The sequence below is a fragment of the Crocuta crocuta genome, unplaced genomic scaffold (assembly GCF_008692635.1).
Source record: "Crocuta crocuta isolate KB4526 unplaced genomic scaffold, BGI_CrCroc_1.0 scaffold149, whole genome shotgun sequence".
NCBI lineage: Eukaryota > Metazoa > Chordata > Mammalia > Carnivora > Hyaenidae > Crocuta > Crocuta crocuta.
In genome coordinates, this window is record NW_027551561.1 from 1,517,494 (window position 1) to 1,534,548 (window position 17,055).

The window sequence follows — 17,055 nt, forward strand, 5'->3', positions numbered from 1 at the left end:
TTGGACACTCTCCCAGGGGCCCAAGTTGACTTGTTTGTATAAAGTAGAAAGGCAGAAGGGATTATCTTTTACTGAGTCTTCTCTTTAGTGGTCACCTAATAAACAGCTGTTATTCTTGGAGGATGATATCCTGCTGCCCATGTCTTAACTTCTAAAACAGTGATCTCTGACACCTTGTCTCCTCTTCATATCGTGGTGGCATCTGGAAAATACACTGTAGTTCCTAATCTCAGAGAGCTGCAAAGATTCCCACCACCCTCACCTCCACCTCATCCCTGAGCCTTTTGAGCTACTTAGCATTGATACCAGACCAGATCCTCAGCCCACTGAAAACAGAATTGGCATGACATCTCCGCTTTTAGGGGCTTCCAATGCTATTTAAGCCCAGGTTCTATTCTTTTGACTCTGCCAATCCTGTTGGATTCATTCAGGCCCATTTCTGCTATTAGCTGCTAACCGCCTGCAGTTTTCTCCAGTCGGGTGGGAAGTCCTCGGGGCTACAATGGTCTCATGTTGGCCATTGAACCCCATGTGGAGAGTTGTGGGCTGGAATATAATGATCCATAGGCAAACAAGTTTTTAAAGGTGCATGTTGCATATCTTAAGAGCATTTCTCCTGTTGTGGCCTTTTGTCTCTGTAGTCCATGGGCTTTGTCTTTTTCAGCGTTCTTGTGTCTAGTTTCTGTGCCACCTTGGCTACATTTCCAGAGCTCTTCATCCCAAAAACCAAAAGACCCAACTTGTTTCCCATCTGTACTACAACTCTGATCTTCCATAGCTCTGAAACACAATGCAGGGCTTCTTCTCACTCAACTCTTTCCGGGTTTGTTCTGCAGCTGTGGAGTTTGAATGTTAGTGTTTAAACAAGCTGGTATTACACAGGAAATGGCCACCTCCACAGGCCCCTACAGACTTGTAACATGGGGTCATTGTACTTGATATTAATCACCAGTCAGCCTGTTTCCCCAGTAAAAATATGAAGGGGTGTGTGAGGGCTCCGTCCTCCTTAGACTTGCCAGAAGGATGGCCTGAGCCCTGGTTGGACCTTAGCACTCCACTCTCCAAACTGTCTCCCTCCCTTGGCCCCGCCCCGGATGGAACTTGCAAAAAAGTTCTTACCTGACCTCTTCCCTATAAAGCTGGCAGATCTGCCTTTCTTTCTGAGTTCTAGGAGGGAGATACATTGTGGTATAACTTGCTCACCTATCACACACCTTAACCTTTCTGGTGTTGAATAACCCCTTGTGTGAGAAAACTCCAAAAGCACAGGAACACAGAAACCTATTAGTCTGTCTGACACCAAGGCTTCTCAGTTCTTTGGACTGAAGCTGCTTTCCTAGGGCTGTATGCAGAAACAACTCCAGCCTGAAGGGTTAATCTGATTCCCCAAGTCAGTATCCCCCAAACAACCAGCCATGAGTGTGTGTTGGTTCATTTCTGTGAAATGTGTTTCCCCAGTCACCTGGGCTGGCCTGGGCTGCATTGTATCGGCCAGCAGCTGCACTGCACTCAAACTGACAGCTACATTAAACTTTGGAATTCTGAGGCAATAAAAAGTAAATTAACTCTTATTTTTTTCCTTTCCTGGTGGAGTAAGTAAATGCATGTCTGTAGGGAAGTGAGTGAGCCTTGGTCCTGAGTACATACCTCTAACTAGCCACTGCTGGTCTGTCCCAACCTAGGATCTGGTGTTCAGACTCCAGCCAGGGGTCTGCTTTCCTGGTGTGTGGTGTTTCTGTGGGGTGGGGCCAGTGGGTCACCCAGCAACTGCTGATCCTTGCTCACTAATCATTTTACAGCTGCTTGAGAGGTTCCCTTGTCACCATTCTGAGAGCCGTAAATGGACTCGTTGGACACAGTTTCATATTCTCTGACTGCTTTGTGTCTGCTTGGTAAAGACGCATCCTAACTTTCGTGGGATTTTGTGGGCTCTGGGAGCTTCCCCAAAGTATGAGTTGGGACAAGAACGAGCCAGAGCCACTTGCCCAGGCTCATAGCATTCTAGAGGGTCTATTTAGAGCCAAAGGTTATTTGAGATTGTCTGAAAAACCTTTTGGAGAGTCATTTCCCCAGTGTTTCTAGAAGATTAGGGAAAAGCCCCTCTTAGCCACCAGAGTTTGACTTTGGGCTCCTTGGCCCAAGGTGAACCTCGAACCCTTAGAACCCAAGGGGTGAAGGCTGAGAGGCACTCCTAATTGGGGACAAGGAGCTAGAGCAGGAAATCGCTAAGCTTTTCCCCTTCTATTGGGACAGGAAACCCTATGTTCACCCACAGAATTGACCTCTCAGCCTGGAGGCCTAGTTGAGGGTAAGCTGAAGTGACGATGCCCAGGTTCCAGGAATTACCTCATCCTTCTGCAGATGCCTTAGCTTTTGAGTTCAGGAATCTCACCTAGTTTTTCTAAGTACTTCTTTCTTTTAGAACTAGTTTCCTGCCACTCCCCTTCCCCTCCCTCTGTGGAGAGTCACCATACGGTGCATGTGTGCCTGGTCAGTGTGTTTATGTCCATGTATGACAGTGAGAGAGGAGATAACCGGTGATGAAATGTGAAGTGATCTCGGGCAATCCCGCTGAGATACCAGAAGAAAGCAGCTACTCAGAATCAGAGTCCAAACACAAGACCAGTCTGAAAGGATTGGGACAGAAATGACCTTTCATTGAAGCATTTTGTGTATTCCCTTGGTTCTGCTTAGTCTAGCATGGCCCTTGGGCCCCTTTTTCGTTCTGAGTTGGGAACTCAGGACACTTCCTATGTCTTTTGGCACCAGCTGCTATCTTACAAACCCGCACTGGGGTAGGAACTCTCCTCTACTTCGTTTTTGCAGTGAGCCTTAAGGTCTTGGCACAAGGTGGGTGGTAATGGGCAAAAGGCAGCTGTGGGCAGGGGTCCCTAGTGATGGCCAGCAGTCTCTGGGAGGAGTCAGTTTTGGTTTATCTGAGCCTTAGGGGACAGGGGAGCATGGTAATGAGAACCACATGGTACCACATATTTCTTCGTCTTGGATCCAAGATGGTAGGGGTGGGAGGATGAGAGAGGGATGTGGGGCCTCCCACTGTGGCAGCCGTGGGTAATTTTCTGCTGCCTCTCCCCAACTGGGGATGCTGCTGCCCACACCTCCCCACCCTCAACTACGTCCTGAAGCAGTCAGGTCCTTGACCTGCACAGCACCAACCAAGGCCCCCAAGCCAAGAATTCAGCTGGGAGACTTTTCACCTTCTTCCTTCTCACTGTCGTCTTTCCTGTTTATTTTCCAAATTGCTGCTCTGCAGCCGAGCAGTGCCTGTTGGCCAGAGCTCACGAGCGCTGTGGGATTGGACTCAGGCAGTGGGCTCAAGTGGCCAGCAGGGCACTGGGGGAGGAAGTGGGGAGCTGGAAGAGCCTCCCTGTGCGTCTCCCATGGGCAGCGCTAACCTCGGAGGCGGCCCTGAGCAGCCCTATCACATCCGGTGCTTGTCTCTGCAGCCGGGACTGGAGGATAAACTATCAGAGCTGTGGGGCAGTGCATCATTCCTCTTATTATTTTCTTCTCTGCAGATGGGGTCGTGGAGAGTTCAGTTCCTTTTAACCCTCCAAGTTCTGTTTATTCTACAGCTGGTAGCCTCAATGCCGCGTTTCCCATTACATCACAAAGGGGCTCAGGCAGATCTCTGCACAGAAACGTGTTGCAACTGTTTATTTTTTTCCATATTTAAACATTTCTGACAGCCAAACTCAGCTGAGCCAAAAGATGGAGCTTTGTGAATGAGTCTGGTTGTCGGTGTCTGTGCAGAGAGAAGGCTTTAGAAAACTCTTGTCCCTCCTGTGATTCTTCCCAAACATGTTCTTTTTCCTGGGCAAAGCCTGTGAAGCAAGTTACTTCTGCAGTACACGTGTGTTGATTATGTGCTGTTGTGTGATTAATGGGGCTGTGTTCCGCCTGGTTCCCAGGACACTCTTGAAAACAAGATGTTTCATTTCATTGCCTTTTCCTAGTGCAGTGATTACAGTAAATAAACCAGTGCAGGCTCCTTCCACCTGGAGTCAGTCAGGGAGTCCCCACACCCTACTCCACTTTCTCCCCCAGCATCACCTTCAGTGGCATGTCCCTTGCATGCCCTCTTTTCTGCCATCTCCCAAAGGCTCCTAGTCTACAGGAGAAACAAATTGCTTAAGGCTGAGGCCCCTCCCTAGCAGATTTGGCTCATGCGCAGTAACTCCTCTGGGAAGATTCCAGGATGTAGCTCATTCGTAGCTCTCTTTGCTTCTTGCCTCTTGCCACTCCACCTCTTGACCCTAATTGTAAAGCTTCTCTTTGTAATTCTCCTATGCAACTCACTCCTTTTGAAGTACAACTTAGCATCCACAGGGTGTGAAAACTGGGACAGTCCCAGGCAGAGAGAATGGTTGGTCATCCTGTGTCTAACCTTCCACAAATGAGGGAGAGGTGGAGGGGGTGTGGGATGGCCAAGACAGCACTGATACTGGTTCATCTGCTGAGATTCTTGGGAAGCTTTACTGTCCTGGGATGCTGTTGGTGGGCCAGGAATGAGGTTTTTGTTGGTGTGTGTGTGTGTGTGTGTGTGTGTGTGTGTGTGTGTGTGTGTGTTGAATTCCAGTATAATTATGATACAGTGTTATATTAGTTTCAGGTATACAATATAGTGATTCAACAGTTGTATACATTACTCTGCTCTCATCAAGATAAGTGTACTCTTAATCCCTATTCACCTATTTGTGTTTTTGTTTGCTTGTTTGTTTTCCTGCTTATTTAGAGGAAGAGATTTCTAAAGCTTATGGGGGGAAACCCACATGACTCTTTCCATGGTGTGACTGGCCCCTCTGGCTGTATGGGAGGAGGGGAGATTGGCGCTCCTGTTACTGTCTTGTGGCATATACTTGGCTGGACAGAAGTGGGGGAATTCTGGGAGCTGCCTCAGGCCCTGGGTGTCTAGAGTGTTTGAGTAAGTGTCTCAGGCACACTGTCTGGAAAGGTGACAGGACCTGCATTAGGCAACTGATTCTCTAATTCTCCATAGATGGACACTTGCCCGCCAGATTGCTGCCATGGATGCAATTTTGTACCCTAGCTTTTTGGGTAAGATTTCCTGGCAGATGCCAGCCATAGACAGCATTTGCCACCAGTACCTCCGTTCTCAGAAGTGCTTAAAATACTTTAACTGGTCCCTCTTTAGAGCTGTTCTTCTTTTCTTACCTTATTTCTCACAGGGTTGCTATGGATGTGTGGTCGATGCTGGCTGATTTCTGTAACATATTGACTGCGGTGAATCAGTCTGAGGTGCCACTGTACAAGGACCCGGACGATGACCTCACCCTTCTTATCCTGGAAGAGGATCGGCTTCTCTCGGGCTTTGTCCCCTTGCTGGCTGCCCCTCAGGACCCCTGCTACGTGGAGAAAACCTCGGATAAGGTCAGCCCCAGGCCAAACATCCCTCCCCATTCACCCCTCCTCTTAATTCTCCAGACTTTTTTATTCTTGGGAAGTTTTCTGTGCAAACGGAACATGATTAAGTCATTGAGAAGGGTGTTAAGGGAAAATATCGACCTTTTAGCCGCTGACATCCAGCTCTGTGTCCTGAAAAAAAAGCCCTCTCGACTTCCTTTGGTGTGTGTGTGTGCTCGCTGGCATGTTGTATATACGATCATTTCCTCACTTGTTTAAATAGTGCAGCTTGTGTTGGCAGTGCTCTCACTCGGCTCCAAATGGTTTGCATCATGCTTAAAGCACCCTCCTTCCTCCCCCCTCTCCTCCTTCCCCCCAGCCACAAAACTCTGCACTAGGAAAACAGCCAGGGCTTTTTCCCTTCTCTAAGGAGGAGAGTGATAAATAGGTGACTAGAGAGAAGCAGACACCATGTGTTAACTTACAAAAAAAGCTTTTAGGAATATGAAGCATTCCCCGCTGCCTGGTTTCTATTTTTCTTCCTCTGAAGACTGTGTTTTAACCTGAACTTTTTTCTGGTCTGTTTATAGAAAACAAAGCGTTGTGCCTGTTGCCCTGGTGGGGACTTGTGGAACTCTTAGTCTCAGCTTAACAGTTGGGTCTTTGGCCAGGTGTGGAGAGTAGGGCAGTCGGCTCTGCCGCGCATCCCTACACAGCAGTGGCCAGGCTGGGGGAGTAGCACCCGCACGCCCTGGGAGCACAGTTTCCTGTGCTGGGCCAGGGAACCCTGTGTCTGACCTCATCACATGCCCTGGGGGGGAGGCCCTTGGGGTGGAGTCCTCAAGTGGCTTCTTAGGTGGAAGCCTTCTGACCTAGATGAAGTATAGAGACATAGGTAAGTGTTTTCTCAGAAAATGTCAGACAGTAAAAACTAAATCCCGGCCGTAAACTGAGAATATGAGAGATATTGTATTGAATATAAACTATTGCTATATTGAATATTTAAAATGTTTAAACATGTGCTTAGTAGGAAAGGATATATGTTCATTGTGGACAAGTAAATAAATAAATAAAAAGAAAGGAAAATTTATCTGCAGTCCTTTTACCCAGTTGTAACATCACTGTTATTTTTGCTCATCATAATCATATTTAACTTCTGGTGTACACACACATACTTTTTTTGTACAGAACTAGGGGTCATTATACATACTCTTTGTAATCTAATTTTTTCTTTTTTTTTTTAATGTTTTTTTATTTTTGAGAGAGAGAGAGAGATGGCGTGCAAATGGGGGAGAGACAGAGTAAGGGGGAGACAAAGAATCGGAAGCAAGCTCCAGGCTCTGAGCTGTCAGCACAGAGCTCGACTCGGGGCTGGAACTCACAAGCTGTGAGATCATGACTTGAGCCAAAGTCAGATGCCTAACTGGCTGAGCCACCTAGGCAGCCCAGTAATCTGTTTTTTTCACTTAATAATTTTAAATGTATTCTTATATGAGTCATTTTTGATGATCACTTAGTATTCCTTTATATGCCAAGATTCCTTTTTAAATTTTTTTTGTTTTATTTTTGAGACAGAGAGAGACAGAGCACGAGTGGGGGAGAGGCAGAGAGAGAGGGAGACACAGAATCTGAAACAGGCTCCAGGTTCTGAGCTGTCAGCACAGAACCCAATACAGGGCTCGAACCCACGAACCGTGAGATCATGACCTGAGCCGAAGTCAGATGCTTAACCAACTGAGCCACCCAGGCACCCAGATATGCCAAGATTTCTTTAACCAGTCTTTGCTCTATTGAACCAAGGGACTATTCTCAATTTCTGCACTACTGTAACAGTGACGTGGTTCCTTATAGCAGAATTTTTGCATAGATTCCCTTTGGTTAAATGTATTGACTGATCAAAAACTCATACCTTGGATGCGTTGAGTGACTGATAGGGATCTTGGGAATGTAGGAGCTTCTCTCTCCCAAGAAGAATACCCATTTTCTGCTTTTCCAATGAAAAGTTGGAGTGAAATCCTGCTCTTCCGGTTTCAGAAGGGGGTAATGATGGGGAGTTGTAGTATGTGAGACTGAGGACAGCTAACACAGTGTTTACATTTTGTGGAAGATGATCAGTTAGAAGAGAAACTGGGTAAGCGTGGCTTGTGCCCAAGGATCCTAGTACTGTTCTTCTGGGATCACAAGGTGAGCTGGACTCTGGAGGGTACTTTGTGGAGTCAGCTGTTGGGTTAGCTGTCTTTTGGTGCAGATCAAGGAGCCAGCTAATCAGCTGCAGCCATCCTAACCCCTGGGTTCTCATCAACTCTCCCAGTATATGATACAGCATATGATATAATGCAGCATATAATAAGTATATGATCTGGTCAGAGAAGACCACAGAACTAGCAGTCCATGCCCTCAGCCTGTAGTGGTGGCCTCACAGGCTACCCCAGGGTAGCTGCAGCTCATGGCAGCTCGAAACTAAGGTAGTCCCCACCTCAAGGACTGTGAAATAGGTATGTCAAACATAACATCTCCAAATCCATACCCTCCCCTAAATCTGGTCTGTCTTTATTCTTCTCATCTTGGTAAGTGGCAGCTTTGATTTGGGGGTAGCTTGTGTCAAAATTCTTGGACTACTGTCTTTTTTCTCACACCTCCGTATCTGATTCATCAGCAGTTCATGTCTTCTTTACCTTCAGAATAAATGCAGAAACAACTCTTTCTTACTACCACAATCTAGGTCAACTCATTGCAATGCCTTCTGACTGATTTCTCATTCTTCCTTCCTCCTGCTTCCCAGTCTGTTTTCAGCACCACAACTGGAAAGATCTTTTTTAAACATCAGTAAGATCATGTCACTTCTTTGTTTAAAACGTTCTGTTGGCTGCTGCTCTCACTGAGAGTAAAAGCCAACGCTTTAACAACATCCTGCAACACTTTCAATGATCTGAGACCAACTCCATCCCCCTTAACTCTGACCTCAGCTCCCACTGCTCTCCTCCTGACCGATATGCTCTAGTCATGTTGGCGTCCTTGCTGTTCCTCACACAAGCCAAGCCCTCATGTCTAAGGGTCTTTGCACTTGCTTTCCTCTTAGCCTGTAACACTCTGTCCCGAGAGAGCTGTGTGGTTCTTCCACTCCCTTCTAAATGTCACCTTGTTAGAGGGGTCTTCCCTAGCTACTTTATATAAGATATTCCCTTCCTTTTCTTTTTTTACCTTTTACTCTGCCGTGTTCTCCATTGCAGTGAAAAATAATAATTCTTGGATATCTAGCATGTATTGGTCCCCGGACTAGGTACTTCTATACAGTATTTCATGAAGTTTTCACAACAAGCCTGCCAAATAGGTATTACCCCTTTTGATTTTTTTAAAAGAGTTGACTGAGGCTCAAGAGAAGAGTGAAAAATGATGATAAATGCATACGAGTCATCTCCATGGCTGACCTAGAATATTAGTATATGGATGTCAGAGAGAATCTTTAAGAAATTTGACCCTTTAGAAACTTTAAAAAGAGATTTTCCTCAGCTTCTCGTGGTCAATACTAAGAAACATAAAACATCTCAAGGACTTGTCAGTAGCAGCAACATATGCCATTTTGTTACTGGTCCAGATTGGTCACATGTTTGGTCCTGTGTTGATGCCCAGTCAACAGACACTTACTGAGCATGTCTGTATTACACCGTCTTGCACATACAACAAGAGAGATCCAGACTTGTAAGGCAAACATCCTAGTTTGGGAGGCAGTTTGTGGCATGTACGAAGACATGAGGAAGCAGCATGAGCTAATTTGAACCTTGTAATTAAGGAGGAACTCTTGAAATTTTGTTGAGCTGGTAGCATTCCAGTGAAGGCATTGCTTCAGGAGCGCTGATTTAGCATTAAAGTATCATTGTATTTCCTAAGCATGTTCTATGAAACTCTAGTTTTATAGGTTCTTAGTTGTTAGGTAAAAGAAAAAGAGTTTCATGATCATTTAAGTTATGGTAAAGTAATGGACAGAATCTAATACCGCAAGACTTATTGGAGCTTGTGATATAGTGTACACTGTGAGAATAGCCTTTACAGTGTTTCCCAAGCTTTCTTCACCCTTAATCTTTTTTGATTTATTGAACATCTTGCAGGATATATTCAGTATTCAGCCATTAAAAAAAGGTAAAGAACGTGGGTGTTGGATGAGCAAGAGGTAAGAAGACCAATAGTGGGGTTATCCAGCAGTACACTAAACAGTACAGATGAGGGTAAAAGCAGTAGAGTAGAGGTGGTTACATTTTGAGAGAAACATCACAGATATTGAAACCAACTAGAGCCAACCATGGTGGGCAAAGAAAGTGATCTTAGATCACTTGTGTGGCTGATAGGCATCTAAATTCAGAAGGCTATGTAATACATTTATCCAAGGTCATGGAGCTAGTAAAGTAGTGTAGGATTAGAGCCCTTCCTTTTCTATAAGGCTTTAAAACCTCATGTTCTACAGGGTGCCTGCTCAGTTGGTAGAGGATGAGACTCTTGATCTCAAGGTCATGAGTTTAAATCCCACGTTGGGCATAGGGGCTTACTTAAGAAAAATTTTTTTTCTAATTTTTTTAAATGTTTATTTATTTTTGAGAGACAGAGAGACACAGAGTGAGCAATGGAAGAGCAGAGAGAGAGGGAGACACAGAATCTGAAGCAGGCCTCAAGCTCTGAGCTGCCATCCCGATGCAGGGCTCGAACTCACAAACAGTGAGATCATGACCTGAGCCGAAGTCGGATGCCTAACTGACTGAGCCACCCAAGTGCTCCAAGAAAAAGAAATTTAATTTAAAGAGGTGCCTGGGTGGCTTAGTAAGTTAAGCATCTGACTCTTGATTTCAACTCAGGTCATAATCTCATGGTTTGTGAGTTTGGGCTCCACACTGATGGTGTCTTCTGACTGACACTGATGGCCCTCCCTCTCAAAATAAATAAGTAAACTTTAAAAAAAAGAAAAATGAAAAGAAATTAAAACAAAAAGAAACCCTCATGCTCTAATGAATGATTTGATGTCTAGGATTTGCTTCAAAATAATTTGTGGATAGGAGCACCTGGGTGACTTGGTTGAGTGTCTGACTATTGATTACAGCTCAGGTCATGATCCTAGGATCATGGGACCGAGCCTTGTATCAGGCTCCTTGCTGATCAAAGAGCCTGCTTAAGATTCTTTCTCTCTCTCTCTCTCTTTCTCTCTCTCTCCCTCCCTCTCTCCCCCCCTTCTCTCTCTTAAATAAATAAACAAATAAACAAATAAATAAATAAATAAATGATTTGTAGATAGAAGTATAAATGAAAAAAAAGAGGCCAGATATTGATTATTAAATCTGAATAATGGATGCAATTGAGTTCATTATAGTATTCTACTTTTGTGTATGTATGAAATTTTCTGTAATAACTTGTGGTTAAAAGGAGTAAAAAATAGCCATCCTGAAAGGAAGCAAAACAAAATGTGTCCTTTCTGCCACATTACAGTGCATAAGTAATTGGAAAAGTAAGTAAACTGTAATAGTAATGAAGTTAAGTTCTTGCAGGCACTAAGGCACCATGCTGAGCTGTTCACATGCATTTTCTTATTGAAACCCCAATAACCCTATATGCAGATTGGAGAAATGATAAAAAGGAAACTGTTTTAGGAGAAAGATGTTGAGTTCATATTGTGTCTTAACGTAAAAAAAGCTTAATTATCATCTTCAAAATACATGTATGTGACTGACTATATAGCTCTGGGTAATACTAACAAGGATCTATTTAGCAACAGGCCCTGTCTTTCCTTAGCCTCTAAAGAGCTTTCCTAAGTTCTAGTTAGTTAATGGTACCGGTGCACTTATGTCATAAATAGATGTAAGCAGTGCTGACTCTAGCATCCCCAGGTAGATTAAGCTTTGTGGTCCTCTTTGTCTCCCTCCCCCTGTTGTCTGACCAAGAACTAAGCGAAGAACTTTTCAACAGGCTACCACTGGAGCCACTCTGGCTCAACTGGGGAATGAATTATTGTAAGTCACATTATAAAATCAGTGTTTTAAGTTTCGTGTCACATCTCATTTGTTCTTACAGGCATCTTTGCTTTCTTTCTGGATGTAGGAGCCTAGGAAACTTCATCATTCATAAAACAGATTGTTGAGATCAAAGATGGGGCTTAAATTGTCCAGCTTTTGGCTCTTGTCTTCTTGTTTATTTGTTAAACGACATTTTTGGAGTGATGTTTGTTGTATACATAATTACCCCAAAATGTTTTAAATGGAAAATATAGAAAAGCCCAAGAGAATAAAAATCACCTGCAAACTACCACCTAAAATTAAACAGTGTTAATAGTTTAGTTTATATCCTTCCAGTCTTTTCCCCCTTGTGCTTATATGTCTATACTTACTCTTTTCTTTTCATAAAATTGGGACTGTACGGTATATGCTTTGTTCTTTTTTAATGTTTTTTGTATACTCTTTGTGTGTGTGCGTGTGCATGCCCATGTATATACATGTGTACACATACATATATATAGTTTTGGGAGAAATACTGCCTTTTGTCATTTGGTTGTCTGGAAAATATTTATTTTAAGTGCCACAAGTCACTAATTTATTGAAAAGCATACTTGATCCTCTATTTTCAAAGTATCAACATAAGGAATTTTTTAAAAAGCCAAAACTATTGACCCATATGTAAGATGTCGAAAGTAGGACTGCTTACAAATACGTGTTTTATTTTTCACACAATTGGATTTTGTTTCTAAATTTGTAATAATTATTGAGAATTAATTTTATATGAAGTGTTTCCAGTGCTCACCATCCGTCCTTTTACTCTATGCCTTTCCCATTTTTACTATGTTCTTTGATACATCTGTTATTCTTTTTTTTTAAATGTTTATTTATTTTTGACAGAGAGACAGCATGTGAGCAGGGGAAGGGCAGAGAGAGAGGGGGAGACACAGAATCTGAAGCAGACTTAAGGCTCTGAGCTGTCAGCACAGAGCCTGATGCGGGAGCTGAAGTTAGATACCTATCCAGCTGAACCACCCAGGTGCCCCAATTCATATGTTATTCAAATGCAAGCAACGCTGAGGAATATTTTCGTCAAAGATGACATGGATGCTTTTTAAAAATTAAGGTGACTTTTATAAAAATCACATTTATGTAATACACATATTTATGCAAAAGAAACAAAAATATTTAAAGTCAAAGACTAGACTCCAGAGATAACTGTTGTTAACAATTTCATATTTACCTTTTTATTTATTTTTTTAAGTTTATTTTTTTATTTTTAGGGAGAGAGAGCATGTGTAAGCGGGGGAGGGGCAGGAAGAGAGGGAGAGCGAGAATCCCAAGCAGGCTTCATGCTCAGCATGGGAGCCTCAGGTGGGCCTCAGGCTCACAACCGTGAGGTCATGACCTGAGCTGATATCAAGAGTCGGACGCTTAACCACCTGAGCCACCCAGGTGCCCCCAAAACAAGCCTTTTAATAAGCAGATCTGGTTCCATCTTTGGATTAGGAAAGCTTTCGTTTATGTCCTTGTTTGCTAATGTTCTGTTTATTCTATTCTTTTCTTCATTGTCTTCTGCATCTCTTTTTCTGTCATCATTTTAATCTCATTTTGCTTTTCCTCTGCATCTCTGAAGAGCTTCCCAAGTTTATCCTTTCTGTAATTGATTTGGATTTTTTAAAAAAATTTTTTTAGTATTTATTTTTGAGACAGAGAGAGACAGCACAAGCAGGGAGGGGCAGAAAGAGAGGGAGACATAGAAGTAGAAGCAGGTTCCAGGTTCTGAGCTGTCAGCACAGAGTCTGACATGGGGCTCGAACCCACAAACCGCAAGGTCATGACCTGAGCCGAAGTTGGACACTTAACCAACTGAGCCACCCAGACACCACGATTTGGATTTTATAACGCTGATTCTACGTTTCACTGTTTCTAATTCGGTTTTTAAGGCTGCTGTTGCATTGTATGTTCTCTTACGTTATTTCCCTGTCTTATCCTATAACGTTTATATTTTTGCCTGCCTTTTCTCCACGTCCCTTTTATCTGCCTTTATTTTGTCGTTTTTCTTTTATCATACTTCACAGTGCCCATGGTTTTAAAAATCAGATGTAAGAATGTCTTTTTCTTCATTTGAAATTTCCTCCCACAAACTGTGCTTTGTTTCTCTGTCTCTTTGTGTGCTATGCTCTCCCTTTTTTATGTTGTAGACTCTTTTCATAGGCCCCAACTTGGATTTCTGCAGTCTGATTCTGGCCATTTATATTTCTTTGAACACAGAAAGGTTTCTTTCGGTCTGGCATTTGCCCCAAAATAGGTTATGTAGATTCTTATGGGATTCCTTCTTTGTCTACGAATATTCTTTAGAATCTCCTTCTCAAGTCTACCGCTAGTTGATAGAAGTTTGTATTACCAAGTCACTGTGGTGAAGAGAGTGGGGAGGAGGTCAGGTGGTATGCAATCTTAACAAATGAATTTATTTTCTACATTTTCTATTCTGTATACAGTGGAGCTACTACACCAGAGCTAGTTTCTCTGTTTCACGTAAATGATACGGCAGTTTCTGACTTCCTCCCTGGGGCTGTAGCCAACCATGTCAAGAAGAGATTCTATTCTCTGGTCACTTCCTGTTTAGTATGGTAGTTTACCTTGGGCCTGTCTGAACTGCTGATTGTGAGTGGTACTGATTGTAGTGGTGACAAAGCTTCCAAGTGGTACTCTGCCTCTGCCCCCATGTCCTCACACTTTGTGGTAGATAGAATAAAGGCCCCTTAAAGATGGTCCACGTCTTAATTCCTTAAACCTGTTAAATGTTACTGTACAAGACAACAGTGTCTTTGCAGATGTGATTAAGTAAGGATCTTGGAATGGGAAGACGATCCTAGGTTTCCCAGGTTGATTAATGTAATCATTAGGATCCTTTAAAAGAGGCAAGAGAATGGGGCGCCTGGGTGGCTTAGTCGGTTAAGCGTCCGACTTTCACTTAGGTCATGATCTCGCGGTTCGTGGGTTCGGGCCCCGCGTCGGGCTCTGTGCTGACTGCCAGCTCAGAGCCTGGAGCCTGTTTCAGAGTCTGTGACTCCCTCTCTCTCTGATCCTCCCCTGCTAACGCTGTCTCTCTCTCCTAGAAATAAATAAAAATTAAAAAATTAAAAAAAAAAATAAAAGAGGCAAGAGTGTTAAGAGTCAGAAAAAGGAGATACGATGGTGGAACCTCGAGGTCTCAGAGAGAGGGATTTGGAGATAGTATACCGTTGGCCTTGAGCATGGGGGGAGGTACCATGAGCCAAGGAATGCAAGTGGATCTAGATGCCGGAAAAGGCAGGAAAGCATATTCTCCCACAGAGCCTCCAGAACAAACACTGTCAACATGCTGTCGACTGGCAAAACTGACCACACCCTGTGAACACCTTGATGTTAGGCTCTCTGACCTTTAGAAGTGTCAAGTAATATATTATATTGCAGCAATAGGAAACTAACCTACCCTTCCATACTGGAGAATTTTGCCAGGCTATTTCTTATCTCCTGCTACTTTCTTTTTCTTTTTTAACCTTTTTAATTATGAAATGTACATGTGGAAGTACATTAAACAAAAGATTGGTCACAAAGTGAAGAACTGTATAACCACCAAGCAGGTCAAGAAATAGAACAACAAAAGGGTAGTAATTATCAGTTCCGCCTCAGTTTATGTTGGAGGTCCTAGCAAGTACAGGAAGACAAGAAAAGGAAGGTGTTAAAAAGATGGTTGGGGGGCACCTGGGTGGCTTAGTCGGTTAAGCGTCCGACTTTCGCTTAGGTCATGATCTCGCGGTTCGTGGGTTCGAGCCCCGCGTCGGGCTCTGTGCTGACTGCCAGCTCAGAGCCTGGAGCCTGTTTCATAGTCTGTGACTCCCTCTCTCTCTGACCCTCCCCTGCTCACGCTGTCTCTCTCTCTCCTAGAAATAAATAAAACATTAAAAAAAAAAAAAAAAAAAAGATGGTTAGGAAGGGAAAAAGTAAGCTGTCTTATTGTGCAAATAATGTAATATATACTTAGAAAATCTGAAAGAAAATAAGGATAAATTGATAGAATTAATAAGTAAATTTAGCAGAGTTGTTTGATATAAAGTCAGTATACAAAAATCAATTTCAACAGCACCTGAGTGGCTCACTCAGTTAAGCGTCCAGCTCTTGATTTTGGCTCCAGTTGTGATCTCATGGTCCCTGAGATCAAGCCTCGCATGAGGCTCTATGCTGTCAGCATGGAGCCTACTTGGGATTCTTTCTCTCTGTCTCTTTCTGCCTCCCCTGCTCATGTGCACATGTGTACACACTCTGTAAACAAACAATTTAAAAAAAAATCAATTCCATATCTATATACTAACATCAAATGAATTTTTTAAATTGATTTCTTAAAAACTAGAAAATAAAAGTGGATTTGTTATGAATGACAGCTGTCAATGGGCTCTTAATGACCTGCTTCCAGCTGTCCTCTATTCATCTGGCAGTAATTCTTTTATGATTTATGGGAGATGGATGGCATTTTCCCATTTAAGAGCTACTGACTGTCTGCTATGCATCAGGCACTATTCTGGATACCAAAATCATAGCAGTGAACACAGTAGACTAAGGAGGGATCACAGGGCATGGGGGATGGTATATTCTGTGTATTCAGTTTGGTAACTTCAGTTCAGATATTGGAAGTAGATTTATTCAACTCTGAGGCCTATACTTTTTAAGTGTTTTGTTTTTTACAAAAATAACCTTTCTTTGTATTATAAAGTAAGTGTTCATTTTAGAAATACTAGAAAAATCAAACATTACCAATAAGGGAAAGGAAAGAAAAGGAAAAAAAGAAAAGATTCTGTCCTGGTTGGATAGATGGACGGATAGACATATGTGAACTCTTTTTGCTTTTTAAAAGAAATAAAATCAAACTATACACACACACACACACACACACACACACACACACAGTTTTGTAATCCACTTTGTTCACTTAGAAATAAATATGTTCTGCATACATTTCCATGTTCACCTATAACATGAATTTTAATGGCTATATTATATTAATTTGTGTGGACACACCATAATATTAGCTGAATCCTTAATCATTAGACATTTTAGGAAGCTACTGACTTTTCAGTTTTATAAATGATGCCTTCTCAGGCAGAAACCTTTACATACACCTTTTGTTAGTTCATTTTTGAAGTGCAATGACTAGGTCAGGGAGGGTATGCAGATTTTTAAGACTTTTGACAGATAATGCCACATCGCCCTCCAAAAAAGGGTGTGTGCCATGTAAGCTGCAGAATATAAGAGTACAGTATTTATTTTCTAGCTTCGTCATCAAGGTTGAATGGTTTAATTTTTCCTGACTTTGCAAAAAACAATATTTCATTGTTTTGATTTTCCTTCTTTGATTACCAATAGGGTTGATTACTAAAAGTATTAATGCTTACTGGTTATATGATTGGTATTATGTTTCTTATAAACTGTCTTCTGTTCTTTGCCCATTTTATTGTTAGAATACCCGTCCATTTTTTTTCTTAATGTTTTGCAGTAGCTATATATGAATAATGTTTGAACTTTCTTTGGTTACCCTTGTATAGGAGGAGTTTTCTCTTTATATTGAATGAGATAAGAACTTTTGGAAACATGGAGAGGCACAGCATTCTATATGTAGGTAATAAGAACGTGGATGTCCCTTTGTCATACCATACTAGATAAG

The 17,055-nt window shown here is 42.6% G+C and overlaps 1 protein-coding gene across 1 annotated transcript in view; it reads left to right on the forward strand.

Moving 5' to 3' along the window:
• SMG6 (SMG6 nonsense mediated mRNA decay factor) overlaps positions 1 to 17,055 on the forward strand; it is a 223,765-nt gene that overhangs the window by 107,517 nt on the left and 99,193 nt on the right. The window contains exon 12 of the mRNA XM_077749661.1: positions 5,208 to 5,409. Within this exon, the coding sequence (XP_077605787.1) occupies positions 5,208 to 5,409 (202 nt within the window). The remainder of the gene's footprint in view (positions 1 to 5,207; positions 5,410 to 17,055) is intronic.